Genomic DNA, 17,246 nt, shown 5'->3' with positions numbered 1-17,246 from the left:
TAAATGTAGCTCAACAAAGATGGCTAAGACAGATTTTAGGAGTCAGTTATAGAGATCGGGTCTAAATCAAGGAAATCCTATGCCGAAATGGGAGTCGACCCCTTAGTAAGATTGTGAGAGAACAACGCATAAGGTTTGCGGGACATGTTCTCCGACAAAATGAATTAAGTATAAGAAGAGTTGCAATGACATCCTAGTACAACTTGACGCCACTCATTCATGGAGGTCCTCATAGTAGGTGGGAAGAGGCTTCAGACATTACCAGTGACAAATTTTTATGGAAACAGCTTGACGTTAAATGCTCCGAACGGCGTGGGAGGGTCTAAGTCAGTAAGAATATCACATTAGGTTTTTGAAATAGAACTTTTTAATAGCAGGAAACTGCACTGTAGATACCTTAGAATATGCATTTTGTTGGTTTTCAATATCAGAAATAGTGCTTGGCGGAGGGGCTTAACCCCGCGCTGGGGGAGCTCCTAGCGCTCCCCCAGACCCCTTTGTTAGTAGTGGCGGAGAATCTACAATTTTTCCACTAACTCATGGAAGAACCAATTCTAGGGCACAATAAACGTCTTCCGAAAGAATGAAGGGTCAGAATGTAATAAATATTTTGTACGCACACACACACACACATAAATAGATATAATTTTTTTTCGCCGGGGGGGGGGAAGTCTGGGGGAGGGGGGAGTACAAAATTCATCCCCCCCCCCAAAGCTCATCACCGAAAAAAAATCCTGGCTACGCCCATGTTTGGCATCTGCCATTTGTAAACACATAGAAACAAAAGAAAAAAGGAAAGAACATCTCGTTTGAAACTCTTTCAGACGACCATGACAATTTGAAACCTACATTTGTCTTTTTAAGTCCAAGACTGACCTCGGAACACCGCAGTAATGTAATACTCCAGGAGGATACTGTAGCGAACTAGTGACCTTGGAAGACTAGATTTTCCCGTAGCCAACTAGGAAGTAAAGCTGGGATAATGCTTACATGACAAACCAAAGAAGAATTTAAGTGCCAGAACGACTTCAATGTGAGGTTTCATTTTATTTATTCTAGAGCCGTCCCCTGGAATCAGGGATCACATGATCATCACATGGCTTATAATTTTGGTGTCTCTTTTTGCCGCTCTTTTATTTTGATAGAAGGACGAACTTTGACTTCTTACATTTTTGTACAGGCACTGACTATCAACATTGCTTTTCATGTTTATATAATTCTATCTATTTACGAAATAAAAATTGAACCTACTAAAAGAATATATATGACTTCTGTTAGAAAGACTTTTGATTTGCTTAGAACATTCTTCCCTCAAAACACTCGAGGATTTTAGATAAATCATTCTAGGAGGCGCGGTCGATGAGGAGCAAAACGCTTGGCTTCTGAACCACGGGCCACATAAACAGATGACTTTTACATCATCTGCCCTATAGTATTAGCCTATAGATCGCAAGGTCTGAAAGCAGATTTTTATTTGTATTATTTTTTTAAATCCTGTTTGCTAGGGTCAGGAACAAGCCCCAGACACTTAAGTGGTGATAGATATTAAAACATGTCAGAAGATACGAAGCTAAGGATAGAGATCGGGTTAGAAGATAGGATCGTTAGGGATAGAGAATATGATAGATAGCGATCGTTGATAGGATAGATAGGGATAGAAGATTGGATAGGTAAGGACAGAGGATGTAATAGGTCGGGTTATATTATTTATTTGGTAGAGAGATAAGATAGGGTGTCAAGGGATATGATAGGTAAGGATAGATGATATGATAAGCATCTCTTAAATGACGCGTTAAGTACGGACTTCGAAAAACAAAGTGGTGGAGAGGGTAGAAGTTGTCCATGGCAGAGAAAGGAGCTTGGGGTTTGGTTCACTCGGGTCTCAATAATATTCATCTTTAATCATATTCATTATACATTACAATCAATCATACTGAGTTTTTTTTTTTCAAAATTTGAAAATTGTACGCCCAAAAATTATGGGATGGTTTTTATACTCAAGTGACAATATAGTTACATGTTGACTTGGAAGCTATTCTCTATAGTAAGAGACGTTGGACTCTCTCGGGTACTAAAAGCCATTCAGCTAATTATATACTCTAGCGTTCTGGAAATTAATTGCCATGGCAACAGGCAACATTGCTTGTACTCACGTGCAATCAACGCTATTTTCTACATCAGCCTAACTGCCCTAGCACGAGCGGAACTAAAAAGCTATTGAGTTTTAACATAGTTTATTATGTACGTCCGTGAATTGCTGTCAAGTAAATAGAATTCATTAGAACCGAATTTATTTTACCCAGCCCTTATTTGTTTTGAGTAGCCAGAGGTTAACAAGGGGGTCACGTGGCCAGCACAACGACAAATCCTTTACTTCCCTTTAGTTAGTTAGGTACTCAGTAGAGTTGGGGTATGAACTCGACTCGAAACACCCTCGGTTTGGAAGACAAGCGCTTTACCCCTACGCCACCGCAATATTATGAGAAATCCGTTGATGTTCCGCCTTTATGTTAAAACGTTTACGTATTTGTTACGTCTAGTCACGTGATGAGACTCTCTCTAGCAGTACGTCAACGTCATAATCATTATTATATAAATAGTTCAATCTTCATTTCATAGTTTCACACTATGAGCACATGTTACAATTTAGGAGATTCAAACATTTATTATTTTTATTCAGTTTGCAGTAGCTTATATGATTCGAACATTAGAAATAGTATACAGTTCGCAATACTTTATTGGATTTGAACACCTATATTAGTAAGATTTGAACACCTATATTGGTAGGCTACGATTTGAACACCTATATTGATAAGATTTGAACACCTATATTGATAAGATTTGAACACCTATATTGATAAGATTTGAACACCTATATTGATAAGATTTGAACACCTATATTGGTAAGCAGTTTCTTTTATTTTGAAATCTGAAGATCACTTAAAAAAAAAAGACCAGTCCAGTAGTAGACAGCATTTACTGTGACTGCGAGAATACATCTCTGACAGCTGATGTGAAGTCAACTATTGCTCACTGCCCACTGGTTCACGCTAGAAACGTTAGGTGGGAAGTAGCAGAAATGTTTTGTGCTGCGTTTAGACACTAAAACACAACACGAGTTAAATCTCGAGTTAAAAATTCCATGTCTTTATTGGAATTTGAACTTAAAAATCCTCCGTCTGATAGCGAAGAGCTTCATGTTTCTACATCACTTGTCACATAGAAACAGCTGAGACCGATCAATGAATTTGTTGGTTTCTGTGCAATGTAACGGTATATTCAGGTTTCAATTGGACCAAAAAAAAATGTGGCCAGAAAGCAAATAAACCATTGAAATAAACAAAGCTGGACGGTTAAAGCAGAGATCAATCTATCAAGCAATGTTTGCGTTTGCTATAACCAGAGCTAACTTTTATCAGAAGCTCTTCAAGTCTAAAAGCAGTTATAGCTCAGGGCGCCTACAATGTTAGATTTCAATTCTCACTTTACTTTCTGAACAGCTCCTCTCCACTGACCTCTCCCCTGTAGCTACCTTAGTCCCCCTCCAATACACCTGATATTAATTTCAACACTTACAATAAGGAAATGAATACTATCGATCTTTTATTTTTATATTCTGCTCTAATCTCTAGCTAGAATGGACAGTGTCTAATTGATTGAATATGTTAGTTGGACAGAGATCTAAGGTTTCTATCGCCCTTGAAGAACTGAAAAAGAAAAGTGTGGGAAAGAGAGGGGGTGGGGGGTGGCGAGTTGCTAAGTATTGAATGCTCAGAACTGCAGCTCCAGTGGATGAGATCTGGAAAATTGAGTATAAAGATTATGTCCCTTGTCTGTTTTGAAGCGAATATTTGCAGAGATTTGTTGTGAGCAACTAGCTGGTTGTTAAAAGATGAAGTGTCAGCAGCAGAAAGGTTATTAAATGATGTGTTGTAAGCCATTGGGTGGTTGTTAAAAGATGAGTTGCAGATTGGTGGGTGGTGCTAATGTGTTGTAAGCCTGTGGTGGGTTTTTAAAAAAGGATTTTGGCTAATTATAAGGTTGTTAAAAGATGGGTTGTAGGCCAGTGGGTGGTTGCCAATAAATGGGTTGTCAGACAGTTGATGTTTGTTAAATGGTAAAAGATGGGATGCCAGCCACTGAGTGTGACTAAAATATTGGTTTTTAGCCAATGGAAGGGTATTCAAAAGATGGTTTGTCAGCGAGTGAGGGTTTTTAAAGAGATATTTCATCATCCAGTTGGTGATTGCTAAAAGATGTGTTGTAAGTCAGTGGGTGGTGAAATGTATACGTTGGATGATTGGATCCTCGCTGTTTCCAGAATCTCCAGACACACGGCTAAAAACATTCATTTAGTTATACGTACGTAATTAATGATTGCCCCCACATGGACACATGAAGTCATTATTACTTTTGATTCAACCAGCATTACAATGACAAGTAGTATAACCGAGATAAACAGAATCAGCAATAATGTTGCTCAAGAGAAAACAGGAGAAAGAGAAAAGTCAGAAATGAAAATACTTCTAAAGAAGGATATACTAATATTACAAATAGAAACTTACCAAATTAGTTGCACAAAACAGCGTTATTTGAAGAATGAACATCTTGGGGAGGCGATTCTTGGGATGGATAAATATCACGGACATGGCAGATATGATTGTACTTGAATTTAGCTAAATCAGACTTTAGATATTGCCTCTTGTTTCCTTATCGATAAATATGATTTGAGCTAGCGACACAATTTCAGAGTTCATAAAGGGTAGAACACAACAGAACTGATGTTGCGTTTCAATGTAAAATGTCGTAGTGCAGTCTATACTTTCTGGTAGTGGTTAAGTCTTGGGAAGTGTTCTCAGAATTACCAACACTGTTGACTAGAGTGCTGCTGTAAGGAAAAAAAAATGTTTTAAAATACAATTATAATTAAAAATCCATGGGGAAAAAAAAAGTGTGTGTGGGGGGGTTCTACCCAAGGGAAAAGACAGAAAGGAATGGAGAAGGACGCTTGACACAATGTGTGTGGTGCCCCAACGGCCAACAAACTAAGGGTTAGATGAAGGTGATATAGACATTTAACTTAACTTAATCCTGTGCTTTCCCAGGGGAGCAGCCACACCTCTCCACCTAACTCGTTTCTGAGCATCTTTCTTCATCTGCTCCCATGTCATTCCAGTACCCTCAGCTTCACTGATGACTGACCTCTTCCAGGTTTGCTTGGGTCTGCCCACTTTCGTCTTTCCTTGCGGCATTTATTTATATATGTATATTTTGTTGTAAACCTGGTGGTGACACAGATGGGGGGTAGTGCTGTGTGTTTTTAGCCTACCCAAATCGCCACAGTCCAGCGCAGGACGACCGGTCAACCGTGACCAGTGACAGTGCACGCCAGTTCGGCAAGGACTAGTGTCGTAATATTTATTACACACGATCAACTGGAGTGGTCAAGAAGGTTCGAGGCCAGTAGAGACACTATATAAGAGCGAGTGTGTCAGAATCACTTCACTTCACGTTACTTCGCTATGTGACCAGTACGAAGCGAGAACCAGCACGGTGTGTGAAGTCAGTGCGAAGCAGAGACTAGGTTTCTGTAAAGACAGTGTTAATGTTGTTGCCAACTGTACAGTGTTTGTAATGTATTTGCAATTAAACTGACTGATACTTTGGAGCTCTGAATTGTGAGGTTCTTTAAGTTCGTTGTGTCGTGTGGTGCAGTTTGAAGAGAGCCTGGATAGTAGGAGAGACGTAACAATATAAATCTATAACATTTCTTAGAGCCTTAAAAGAAACAAGAGAACTTACAATAACAGTTTCTCACGAGTACTTCTCTATGCAATGTTAAGAAGAAAGTGTCAAGCATGCAACGCTACATAAAGATATTTCATACACACACAAATCGATTCTAAATCAAATTCTATTAGGCAACTTGTCAAGATTTTAATGGCGCTTTGAACATTTTCTTTATGTATGAAACAGGTTATAGTGCTTTATATCTTCACCGGGGTACTGGGTTGAGAGATTTTAATGAAAATATACAATAAAGATTCCCATAACAGAATAGTTATTAGGTCTTTTGTATATAACATTTTGCAGTAATAGTTGTTCAATTTAATGGCATCTTACATGCTTGAGAAATATTTGTACAAATGGACCTCATTCACCAATCGTAAACAAACAACATTTAGTCACGTGATCTTATTGATAAAACAATGAAAAAAACTGTCACGTGACAACCATCATGAATTAAACATGAGATCGTAAATTATATAGAATAGATAAAGCACCACGTGGCTAAATGTTTGTTTACGATTGGTGAATGAGGTCCATTGTATCGCGAATAATTTGAAATCGAGATTTTTAAAATAAACAACCAATGTCAAGGTCACTAAATTGAACTTCTCAATTGTCAACTAAATGAAACATACAGACAGAAGAGCTTCAAAATCTTGTTTCGAAAGTGCCTAATTTCTTCATATAATAAACATGCAATTTAAAAAAAAAAAAAAAAAATATTTGTAAAAACTTAAACAAACTTATATTAAGTAAATTGTATCAATTAGTTTCCAGAATGAAGGGGGCGTCTCTGCTTGAAGGTTGTCTTGACATCATAGATTTGTCAAAACGTTGTACGACTTGACATCGAACTGGAGGGCCTAAAGCTTCCTCTAGGCAACACACTAGCCAATGTTGATGGAAATAGAATGCTTCCTAGCTATCTAGTGTCAGTTTCAAACTTTAAATGACAAAGTATAAAATGGACTAACTCAGCTTATGACATCAGTTGTCAAGTAGAATTTCTTTTTCTTGTTCGATACCAAACAAAATAATTAATTACCAAATAAAAGGTTTTTTTTATTGATTCTTCTTCTGTCAGGTACAAGAAACAATTGTGCCAAATTTCAGCTCGATTTTAGATTGGGTGTGGGAGAAGTTACGAGTTCCAAAATTGTAACGGATAGACAGACAGACAGACAGAGTGAGTTGATAAAAAAAATAGATGATCAACACTTCCATTATATTGTACACCGGATACACCAAAAACTTTGTTATATTTATATACTCCGACATGTATGTACTCTGACATGTATGCACTCCGACATGTATACACTCCGACATGTATGTACTCTGACATGTATGCATTCCGACATGTATGTACTCTGACATGTATGTACTCTGACATGTATGCACTCCGACATGTATGCACTCCGACATGTATGTACTCTGACATGTATGCACTCCGACATGTATGCACTCCGACATGTATGTACTCTGACATGTATGCACTCCGACATGTATGCACTCCGACATGTATGACTCCGACATGTATGTACTCTGACATGTATGCACTCCGACATGTATGTACTCTGACATGTATGTACTCTGACATGTATGCACTCCGACATGTATGCACTCCGACATGTATGTACTCTGACATGTATGTACTCTGACATGTATGCACTCCAACATGTATGTACTCCGACATGTATGCACTCCGACATGTATGTACTCTGACATGTATGCACTCCGACATGTATGTACTCCGACATGTATGCACTCCGACATGTATGTACTCTTACATGTATGTACTCTGACATGTATGCACTCCGACATGTATGCACTCCGACATGTATGTACTCCGACATGTATGTACTCTGACATGTATGTACTCCGACATGTATGTACTCTGACATGTATGCACTCCGACATGTATGCACTCCGACATGTATGTACTCCGACATGTATGTACTCTGACATGTATGTACTCTGACATGTATGTACTCCGACATGTATGTACTCCGACATGTATGTACTCCGACATGTATGTACTCCGACATGTATGTACTCCGACATGTATGTACTCCGACATGTATGTACTCCGACATGTATGTACTCTGACATGTATGTACTCTGACATGTATGCACTCCGACATGTATGTACTCTGACATGTATGTACTCTGACATGTATGCACTCCGACATGTATGCACTCCGACATGTATGTATTCCGACATGTATGTACTCTGACATGTATGTACTCCGACATGTATGTACTCCGACATGTGTGTACTCTGACATGTATGTACTCCGACATGTATGTACTCCGACATGTATGTACTCTGACATGTATGCACTCTGACATGTATGTACTTTTACATGTATGTACTCTGACATGTATGCACTCTGACATGTATGTACTCCGACATGTATGTACTCTGACATGTATGCACTCCGACATGTATGCACTCCGACATGTATGTACTCCGACATGTATGTACTCTTACATGTATGTACTCTGACATGTATGTACTCCGACATGTATGTACTCCGACATGTATGTACTCCGACATGTATGTACTCCGACATGTATGTACTCCGACATGTATGTACTCCGACATGTATAAACTCTGACATGTATGCACTCCGACATGTATGTACTCTGACATGTATGTACTCTGACATGTATGCACTCCGACATGTATGCACTCCGACATGTATGTACTCCGACATGTATGTACTCTGACATGTATGTACTCCGACATGTATGTACTCCGACATGTGTGTACTCTGACATGTATGTACTCCGACATGTATGTACTCCGACATGTATGTACTCTGACATGTATGCACTCTGACATGTATGTACTCTTACATGTATGTACTCTGACATGTATGCACTCTGACATGTATGTACTCCGACATGTATGTACTCTGACATGTATGTACTCTTACATGTATGTACTCTGACATGTATGTACTCTGACATGTATGTACTCTGACATGTATGTACTCAGATATGTATGTACTCCGACATGTATGCACTCCGACATGTATGTACTCCGACATGTTTGTACTCTGACATGTATGTACTCTGACATGTATGTACTCTTACATGTATGTACTCTGACATGTATGCACTCTGACAGGTATGTACTCTGACATGTATGTACTCCGACATGTATGTACTCCGACATGTATGTACTCTGACATGTATGTACTCCGACATGTATGTACTCCGACATGTATGTACTCTGACATGTATGTACTCTGACATGTATGTACTCTGACATGTATGTACTCTGACATGTATGTACTCCGACATGTATGCACTCCGACATGTATGTACTCCGACATGTTTGTACTCTGACATGTTTGTACTCCGACATGTATGTACTCTGACATGTATGTACTCCGACATGTATGCACTCCGACATGTATGTACTCCGACATGTTTGTACTCTGACATGTATGTACTCCGACATGTATGTACTCTGACATGTATGTACTCTGACATGTATGTACTCCGACATGTATGTACTCTGACATGTATGTACATCTCCAATGAAATCGAAACTGTGCTAATAAATGACTTGTTCTTCTATTCAATGTTTTGATTGTTAAATACATTTTAAATACAGTAACTGCAGTCATCTTTTTATCTCATTACAAATATTGATTACTTTTTCAATGTTATCAAAATATCATATATTAGTCTTTACAAAATGTTAGAGTAACAAACAAGGCGGAGGTTTCTACTTTTTTGTTTCTAGTCTGAGAAATTGATTTTCATATATTCTTGTTTACATTTTATTTTGGTGTTAGAATACCAGCACAAAGACTAAACTTTGCCATCATCTTTTCTACAAACATTTCAAGCATCCATTAGAGCTGAGTGGTTCGTGGAAGTTTTACAACATAATGTGTGCACATTCGAAGACTGCATCAGAATTCAAACTCTAGACCCTGGTTTCTTCAGCCAACAGTTGGCAAACGAGTTACTTAATCTTTTTTGTTAGAACTTCATTTCAATAAATAAGTCACAGTGACCAGACGCTAGAGAAACTGGGGCAACATTAAAAAACATAAATAGTATAGACATGTTTATTTTTCATATTCATCATCTCCAATTGAAAACCTTTGTGTTAGTGATAGATTTAGGTATTATACATATCACAGCGCTTCTATTGACGTATGGTGTCTATGTCAGGTTGCTCTGCCTGGACATTTGAACTTGTATTGCATGCAATACTTGTAACTCTAGTTGGTGATAAACTCTTGAGAATGTGAAGGCACTTTTGTCGAGAGAATATTAGCGATTGAATGTGTTTTGTGAAGATGTAAAAGAGAATGATAGAAAACGAGAGATAAAGAAAGAAAGAAAAACAGAGGATTAGAGAAAATGAAATTTGAGAAAGACAGATGGACGTAGAGAAAGACAGAACTCATCTTTAAAATTATTTTTTTATTATCTTTATAGACATTAAACTGCAAAGAAATGTTGTATTTCGACATTTGTAGAGTAGTCGGATACCTATTTCCAAATTACATCGTGGTGGTTAACTTTAAACTTTATGGAACTAGAAAATTTATTTATGAAAAGTAAAACGTTAGAGCACATATATACAGTTTCACAATGTTGATCCTCTAATTACCCCTCACTTCCATCAGAATTCAAAACGTCCGCGACAGACCTGTTTAGAACGACAATTATCTCTTTCATTCACATTGACCATGACATTGATTTGTTTGATAAAACGGGATTGTTTTTTTACTATTATTATTAAAAGTGTCAACACATTTAGGCCAAAGTTCATAAAAGTGACCAACAGAGTGAGCTACATTTACAAGAGCACAGAATGAGTTAGTTTACTCTTCAAACGTAAAATGTTTCTGTCAAGAACTGTGCGTGAATGTTAATCACATTCAATATGTAAGTCAGTAGTTCTTAAATCTTAACTAGTGGCTCTCGCCAATACCAAAACCTGAACGTTCTCCTCACACACTCTCTTGGCCAACTGGAGCTGTAAATGAACGCTGGAAGCTCTTCCAGACAGGTCCAAGCGGAGCCCCGCGCGCAACGTGTTTTACATTATTTTAAACTTTAAAAATTCATTTACCTGATGTCACTGTTTTACCTATTAAAAAGATACATGTATATACGATTGGTAAACTCTAGATTCACCATGTAATAGGAAAGATTGGTAAACTCTAGATTTACCATGTAATAGAAAAGATAGGTAAACTCTAGATTCACCATGAAATAGGAAAGATAGGTAAACTCTAGATTCACCATGCAATAGAAAAGATAGGTAAACTCTAGATTCACCATGTAATAGGAAAGATTGGTAAACTCTAGATTCACCATGTAATAGGAAAGATAGGTAAACTCTAGATTCACCATGTAATAGGAAAGATAGGTAAACTCGATTCACCATGTAATAGGAAAAATAGGTAAACTCTAGATTCACCATGTAATAGGAAAGATAGGTAAACTCTAGATTCACCATGTAATAGGAAAAAAATAGGTAAACTCTAGATTCACCATGTAATAGGAAAGATAGGTAAACTCGATTACCCATGTAATAGGAAAGATTGGTCAACTCTAAAAGGCGATGACATTGAAATGTCTTCATTAAAAAAATATTTCCAAACCTTTTAGTTTCCGGCGCCTCTCGCTAAAGCAGTATATTGGATCGTGCTCAATGTATAGATCAGTGATTCCCAAAGTGGTCCATATAGACCCCCAGGGGTCTACGAAGACCTCCAAGGGGTCTATGAAAGTAAAAAAATAAATTGGGGGTCTATGAGATGTCCACGGGGGTCTACGGTAATAGATTTCATTTAAGCAGGTCGTAACTTAATTTTCACATTCCATTAGTGTAATTATTTCATACACTAATATATGATTTGTACCCGAGTTAATCCTTTCAATATTTATCCTGCTATTGAAACGAAACATTCTTGTATTCAATTTCAATACTTATTTAAATAGCTTAATTTTGTCTACATGTAACTAATATTTAAAAAAAAAAAAGAATGTAGACTGTACAGCGTTAATTATTTAAAATTGGGATTCCTTCCTTCCTTGACAAACAACAGTTGCCTAAGTGACTTTTATGACGATATGAAACCAGTTACGCTGGAGGATCATCTGAGACAATGCCACCCTGACAAAAATTAAGATTTGAACAACTTTCGAACACTCAAAGTTCAGAATAGACCCACAAAATCTCTGTTCGACATCATATAGAGATTTTGTTTTGTGAGCGTCTTACAAGATTTCTTTACTTATAGCAAAATACAAAAAAAAAAACAAAGGTCGATAATTGTTACCTTTTTACAACAAACCTACATCTGTTACTATTAAAAGAATTTCTTTAAGCGACAATACAGTTTAAGGTCGCTTCGGTGGCCTGAGTTATAAAATTAAAACCTTCTTATGTAAATCTTTGCAAAAGATATTAATACAGTTTGGTCAGACAAGGTGTAGTGCTGTGTGCTACAAACTGTCTAATGGTCACCATCTTATCTCATCTCATCTATGCCTGTGGTCCTTTCTGGGCATAGGCCACCAACCAGCTTTTCCCAGGCGTCTCGGTTCTGGGCGAGACTCTCCAACTGTCCCCACGTCTTGCCCATCTGCTTGGCATCTGCTTCCAAATCGCGGTGCTATTGTAAAGCTCAAGCAGCCTTCCATTAGCTGAAGAACACCTGGGGATCTAGGGGAAAAGCACCACCACCAAGATTAGGCTATGTAACACCATTGTTAAGCCGATACTACTTTATGGAGAAGAGACCTGGAGAACCACCATCACCACCATGAAAAAAATCCATCTATTCATCAATACCTGCCTGAGGAAGATTCTTATAATCCGCTGGCCAGACAAGATCTCGAATGAGGCACTGTGGCAAAGAACAAAGTATCAGCCCATTGAAGTAGATATCCTTCAGTGACGCTGGAAATGGATAGGTCACACACTTTGCCAGCCTGCATCCAGCATAACATGGCAAGCCCTAGCCTGGAACCCACAAGGAAAGAAGAAGAGGGGACGGCCCAGGGATACATGGCGGTAATGGTGCCGTCTCCTAATATTTCCTTAAGGTTGACCGACGAGACCTGGTTTAGGCTCCAGTTACTCGCCTTTGCCCCTCTCCTGTTAATAAAAACAGTTCCGCAGATTTAATATTTGAGCCACACGTGAAAGATCAAGAAATACACGAGAAACTGCTCTTTGCGAAACCTTTTACAATGATACTTAAAGCAAATTCATTAATTAATTAATTATTTAATGTTAGAAAGACTAATTAATAGAAAAACAGATGTGTGTATAAAACATTATATCCGTAGTTGTGTAATTTTAAATTACTATTTCACTCTTCAACGCACTACAGTTAGAAATTTGTTTAAAAATAATGTTGATGAATTTGCAAAAATTTGCAAGTTGAGTAGGGGGTCTACCGAAAACCAGAAAACATGGCAGGGGGTCTACGAGACAAAAAAGTTTGGGAACCACTGGTATAGATGAATTGACATCACTTAATTAATTTTTTTTTTAAACTTTGGTAATAACATTGATGTTACATACTCAAATTTTAAATTAAAACAAAAAATACTATGCATATTTTTTTGTCTTTGAAAAAACAAAAAACTTCGATCGTTTAAAAACAGCTTATGGTTTATCTCATTGTTCATTACAGTGTTATTATCACTTTAAAAGTTTGTTTTTCATCGTCTTAAGCTTTTAGTGAGCATGTCGTCTGTTTATTTCCTTGTCATGTCCAAGAGATGTGAACATAATACCGTCATCGTCTTTTTCCAGACATTGACCAGACTAACGAGTAGACATTTGTCTTCTTCTAGTCCGCCGTTCAGCTCAGGTTGTAAGAGTATCTGTCTAGACCATTGATGCCCAACCTAATTCGACATACGGGCCATTTTAATTTCCGACACTCGTGTCGCGGGCCACATGACCGAAAATGTACCAAAAAAGTGAAGTCGACTTGAAACAATTATATTAGAAACCTGTGGCTTAAGTACTTGAAGTTTATCTTTGTTATTAATGGGTTGGAAAATGGCTTCCCGTCTCTACTTACAGTGTGAATATTATTGTAGCTAACTTTACCATCGACTTATTTTCTGGTCTCTTTTTGGTAAATATTCCCATCAATTCTCCAATCCCCACTATTTAACCATCCTTATTCACAGCTCAAAGCAAGAATATTTGTTTTATAATGCTGTTTATATGTTGTTTATAAAAACAACAGCTACACTTTCTTTACAAAACAAATATGTTGTATTATTATCATGTTCCACACAAAATTAAAGATCCGTTCACTTTCCCCGGTAGATTCTAAATTCAGAGTGCTTGTAGTTTCTTCGGCTCTCCTATTTCATAAACGTACACACGTTAAAGGTCATGGTACTAATTGATGAGAGAAAAAATGAGGTAGATAAAGATGCATATTTCAATCTTTATTTTTTGTTGGATGGAGATTTTCTACACTTTGTGCCAACGGTTCGGCGGGCCGGATGGAACCACGTTGCGGGCCGGATCTGGCCCGCGGGCCGTATTTTGGGCATCACTGGTCTAGACTCACTACAATTTCAAAACCTTTTTTTTTTGTTTTGCTGTTATAAATGAGTTGGCGAAAGAAAGGGATACATTTTCTTCAAATGTTTTACTACAGTACAGTGGCGTAGCTAGGGTGGGGGGATTGGAGTCAAAATGTGAAAATCCCCAGGTAAATCAGTTAGGGGGGGGGGGGCAAATGAGTGTCCGAAATTTGTTTTACATTAAATATTACGCCATTATCTCAGGTCATGATGTTTAACGTCGAAATGCAAAGCCCCTAAAGATGTCAAGCCCCCCCCCCCCCCCGTTACCAAATCCATAGTTAAACCACTGCTACAGCAACTCGGCTTTTGATGACCTGACAGTCTGGAGAACTCACACACTGACAGGAGAATAAAAAAAAAAAACCGCGCCTAAATACAAATTCTTAACTATCACATAGAGAGGGACCTGGGTTGTTGATAGGGCTCTTCAATATTTGATCAACAAGTTGCTTCAAGATTTTCTGTTTCTTCGTGGTCTTCGTGATAAAAGCAAAAAGTTCAATGCGAAAGACTAACAGGACATTAAGCATTTCTTGAAAGCAATAAAGTAAACTGTGTAATTATTTTGTTCATTTAGATAGTTTAATGTCGTCGTACGCTTTTTGATTTTATTTGTTTAGTTTATTCTTCTCAAATTAAAAATGGGTATTTTTACAAACTTGAGGGCCTTCTAACCCTAAATAGATCATCGAGTTTTCGGCACTCTACCGTATCCGAAATAATGTTTAGTAAAGCAGGATATGAGATATTTAATCTGTATGCTCCGGTTTTTTTATCTGATTTTTTTTTTGCTTACACAAAATCAAATGTCTAGCCAGAATGATTACTCAACATAGTTTGTTAGACACATATCTAGGATGGCTGCCCGGTCGTGCGGTTTGCGCGCTGGACTGTCGTTCAGATTTATCGTTGGTCCTGGGTTCAAACCCTGCCCGCTCCCATCCGCCGTCGTCCTAAGGGAGGTTTGGACTAGGAAGTAAATTATCTTCAACTCTGAAGGAACATTCGAAACATGTTAAAAACAAATCTGAACCGAATTCTACAAACATAAACAGAGACTTATCGCCTAGTTATGGGATAAATATTGATGCTCTCAATTGAAAGCAAATATCTGCGAACTCCAGTCTAGGCTAAACTGGTTTCTGTTGGGGGAAAATGTTCGTGTATGTCTTGCTTAACAAAGTTCGCGCTACACTATTCAACCGCAGCGTGGCGCCAACGTTGGGTTGGGGAGGGGTGGGAACTAGGCTAATAGGATAGCAAAACAAGGTTTTCCTTTGAGCGAGACCAATATCATAGAAAGCCTGAATACTGACCTACAATGTCGCAACCTGTAGGCAGAGTAGACCAATAGCTAGTTGCCACGTCACAGGTCTGTACAAATGGTCTCGGTTGGAGTGCTTAACAACTTTGTTTATTGTGCATGTCGGGGATTGAAAGAGAGCTCCTACAACCACGTCACGATGCCCTGACCACCTCAAGGGATACAGTTTGTTTGCAAAACGTTGTTTCAGATGTTCTTTGAGCTCTGACGATAATTACATCCTAACCCAAACCTCCCGAAGGACGACGGGGGGATGGCGGTGGGCCGAGTTGAAACTTGGGACCATAGAGACCATCAATCGACAGTCCAGGGCGCATGCCACACTGCCAGGCAGCAATCATAAATGGTGGACTCCAGTACGATTAGTTTTGTATATTGAAGGAAAATTAAGGAAGTCCCCGGTGTGCCTCAACTCTATCTCCAAACATCTTTGGCGTCACTCGTAATAAGGAGGGGATATATCTAGACATTTGCTTGGACTCCTCCCAGATGGAACATTTGTTCCAGCAGGCTGGCGGAAAGGAGCTTTCCTTGATCTAAAGTTTCAAATGTCTTTCACTCAACTCTTTCGACAGTTTGACAATTTCAAACACTTAACAAAGATAAAGTAAAAAAAAAAAAAAGAATAAATACTACCAGTACGTAAATAATGTTTAGTAAGCAAATATTTGATCATAATAAATGAAAGGTCACGTAATTAAGTCGATGTAAAATGATATAGTGCAATATTTATAGTTTCCAAAAGTCATGACATTTAATGGTGTACAGACAATGTGAAGAGGTCGGGAAAGAAGATGCAAGATTGAAAAAGTAAAGATTACGAAACTCTAATCATAATGTCAAAAAATCCATAACTTTTCTCTCTTTTTTTGCGACATCGTAAAAATGTCATTCGTATTGAATGAAGTCAAATGAAAACCAAAATAATACCAAAAAAGTATGAAAATGTAAATAAACGTGTTTTGTTTAAATTAATCGTGAAACGTTTTCATTTGATAGAATACGTTTCTATCTGATCCCACCGGGTGTTTAGTTTGAACTCGATGGCTAGAAGCTCGGTCGTTTGTTTTTTTTGGTTTATTTGGACGTGTCAATGTTGGAATAACTTCGTGTTGCATGGGATTGTACTTTGTTTTGTAGTTATCCAAAACTAAAGAGAAGTCAACCAATTAGTCGACTTAATTATTAAGATCATTTCATTGTTTCTGCACCACTTCATCTTAACCTATTCTCTAGTCTAGTGGTTCCCAAACTTTTTTGTCTCGTAGACCCCTTGCCATGTTTTCTGGTTTTCGGTAGACCCCCTGCTTAACTTGCAAATTTTTCTAATTCATACATTAAAAAAAACAACAGATTTCTAAATGTTGTGAGTTGAAGAGTGAAAAAGTAATTTAAAACTACATATTTTTAGTTATAGAGAACTAACGTTTTAATGATAAAATTCAAATTTAAACCAATTCAAATAACAATTAATATGTATTGCTGGAAAAACCAAAAACACACTGGAAATGTTAATTTTTTTTTGTGC

The 17,246-nt window shown here is 37.8% G+C and overlaps 1 protein-coding gene across 2 annotated transcripts in view; it reads right to left on the bottom strand.

The window, feature by feature from the left end:
* LOC106062889 (FMRF-amide neuropeptides-like) overlaps positions 1-17,246 on the bottom strand; it is a 124,414-nt gene that overhangs the window by 99,583 nt on the left and 7,585 nt on the right. Inside the window, exon 2 of one of the 2 annotated variants that reach the window (XM_056008412.1) lies at positions 4,566-4,888. In XM_056008412.1, the coding sequence (XP_055864387.1) occupies positions 4,566-4,649 (84 nt within the window). In that variant the 5' untranslated portion in view covers positions 4,650-4,888. The remainder of the gene's footprint in view (positions 1-4,565; positions 4,889-17,246) is intronic. The other variant, XM_056008413.1, reaches the window with a different exon arrangement.

Source organism: Biomphalaria glabrata, chromosome 13, assembly GCF_947242115.1.
Source record: "Biomphalaria glabrata chromosome 13, xgBioGlab47.1, whole genome shotgun sequence".
Lineage (NCBI taxonomy): Eukaryota > Metazoa > Mollusca > Gastropoda > Planorbidae > Biomphalaria > Biomphalaria glabrata.
Note: the sequence above shows the minus strand (reverse complement) of the source record. Positions and strands in the feature narration are given on the sequence as shown.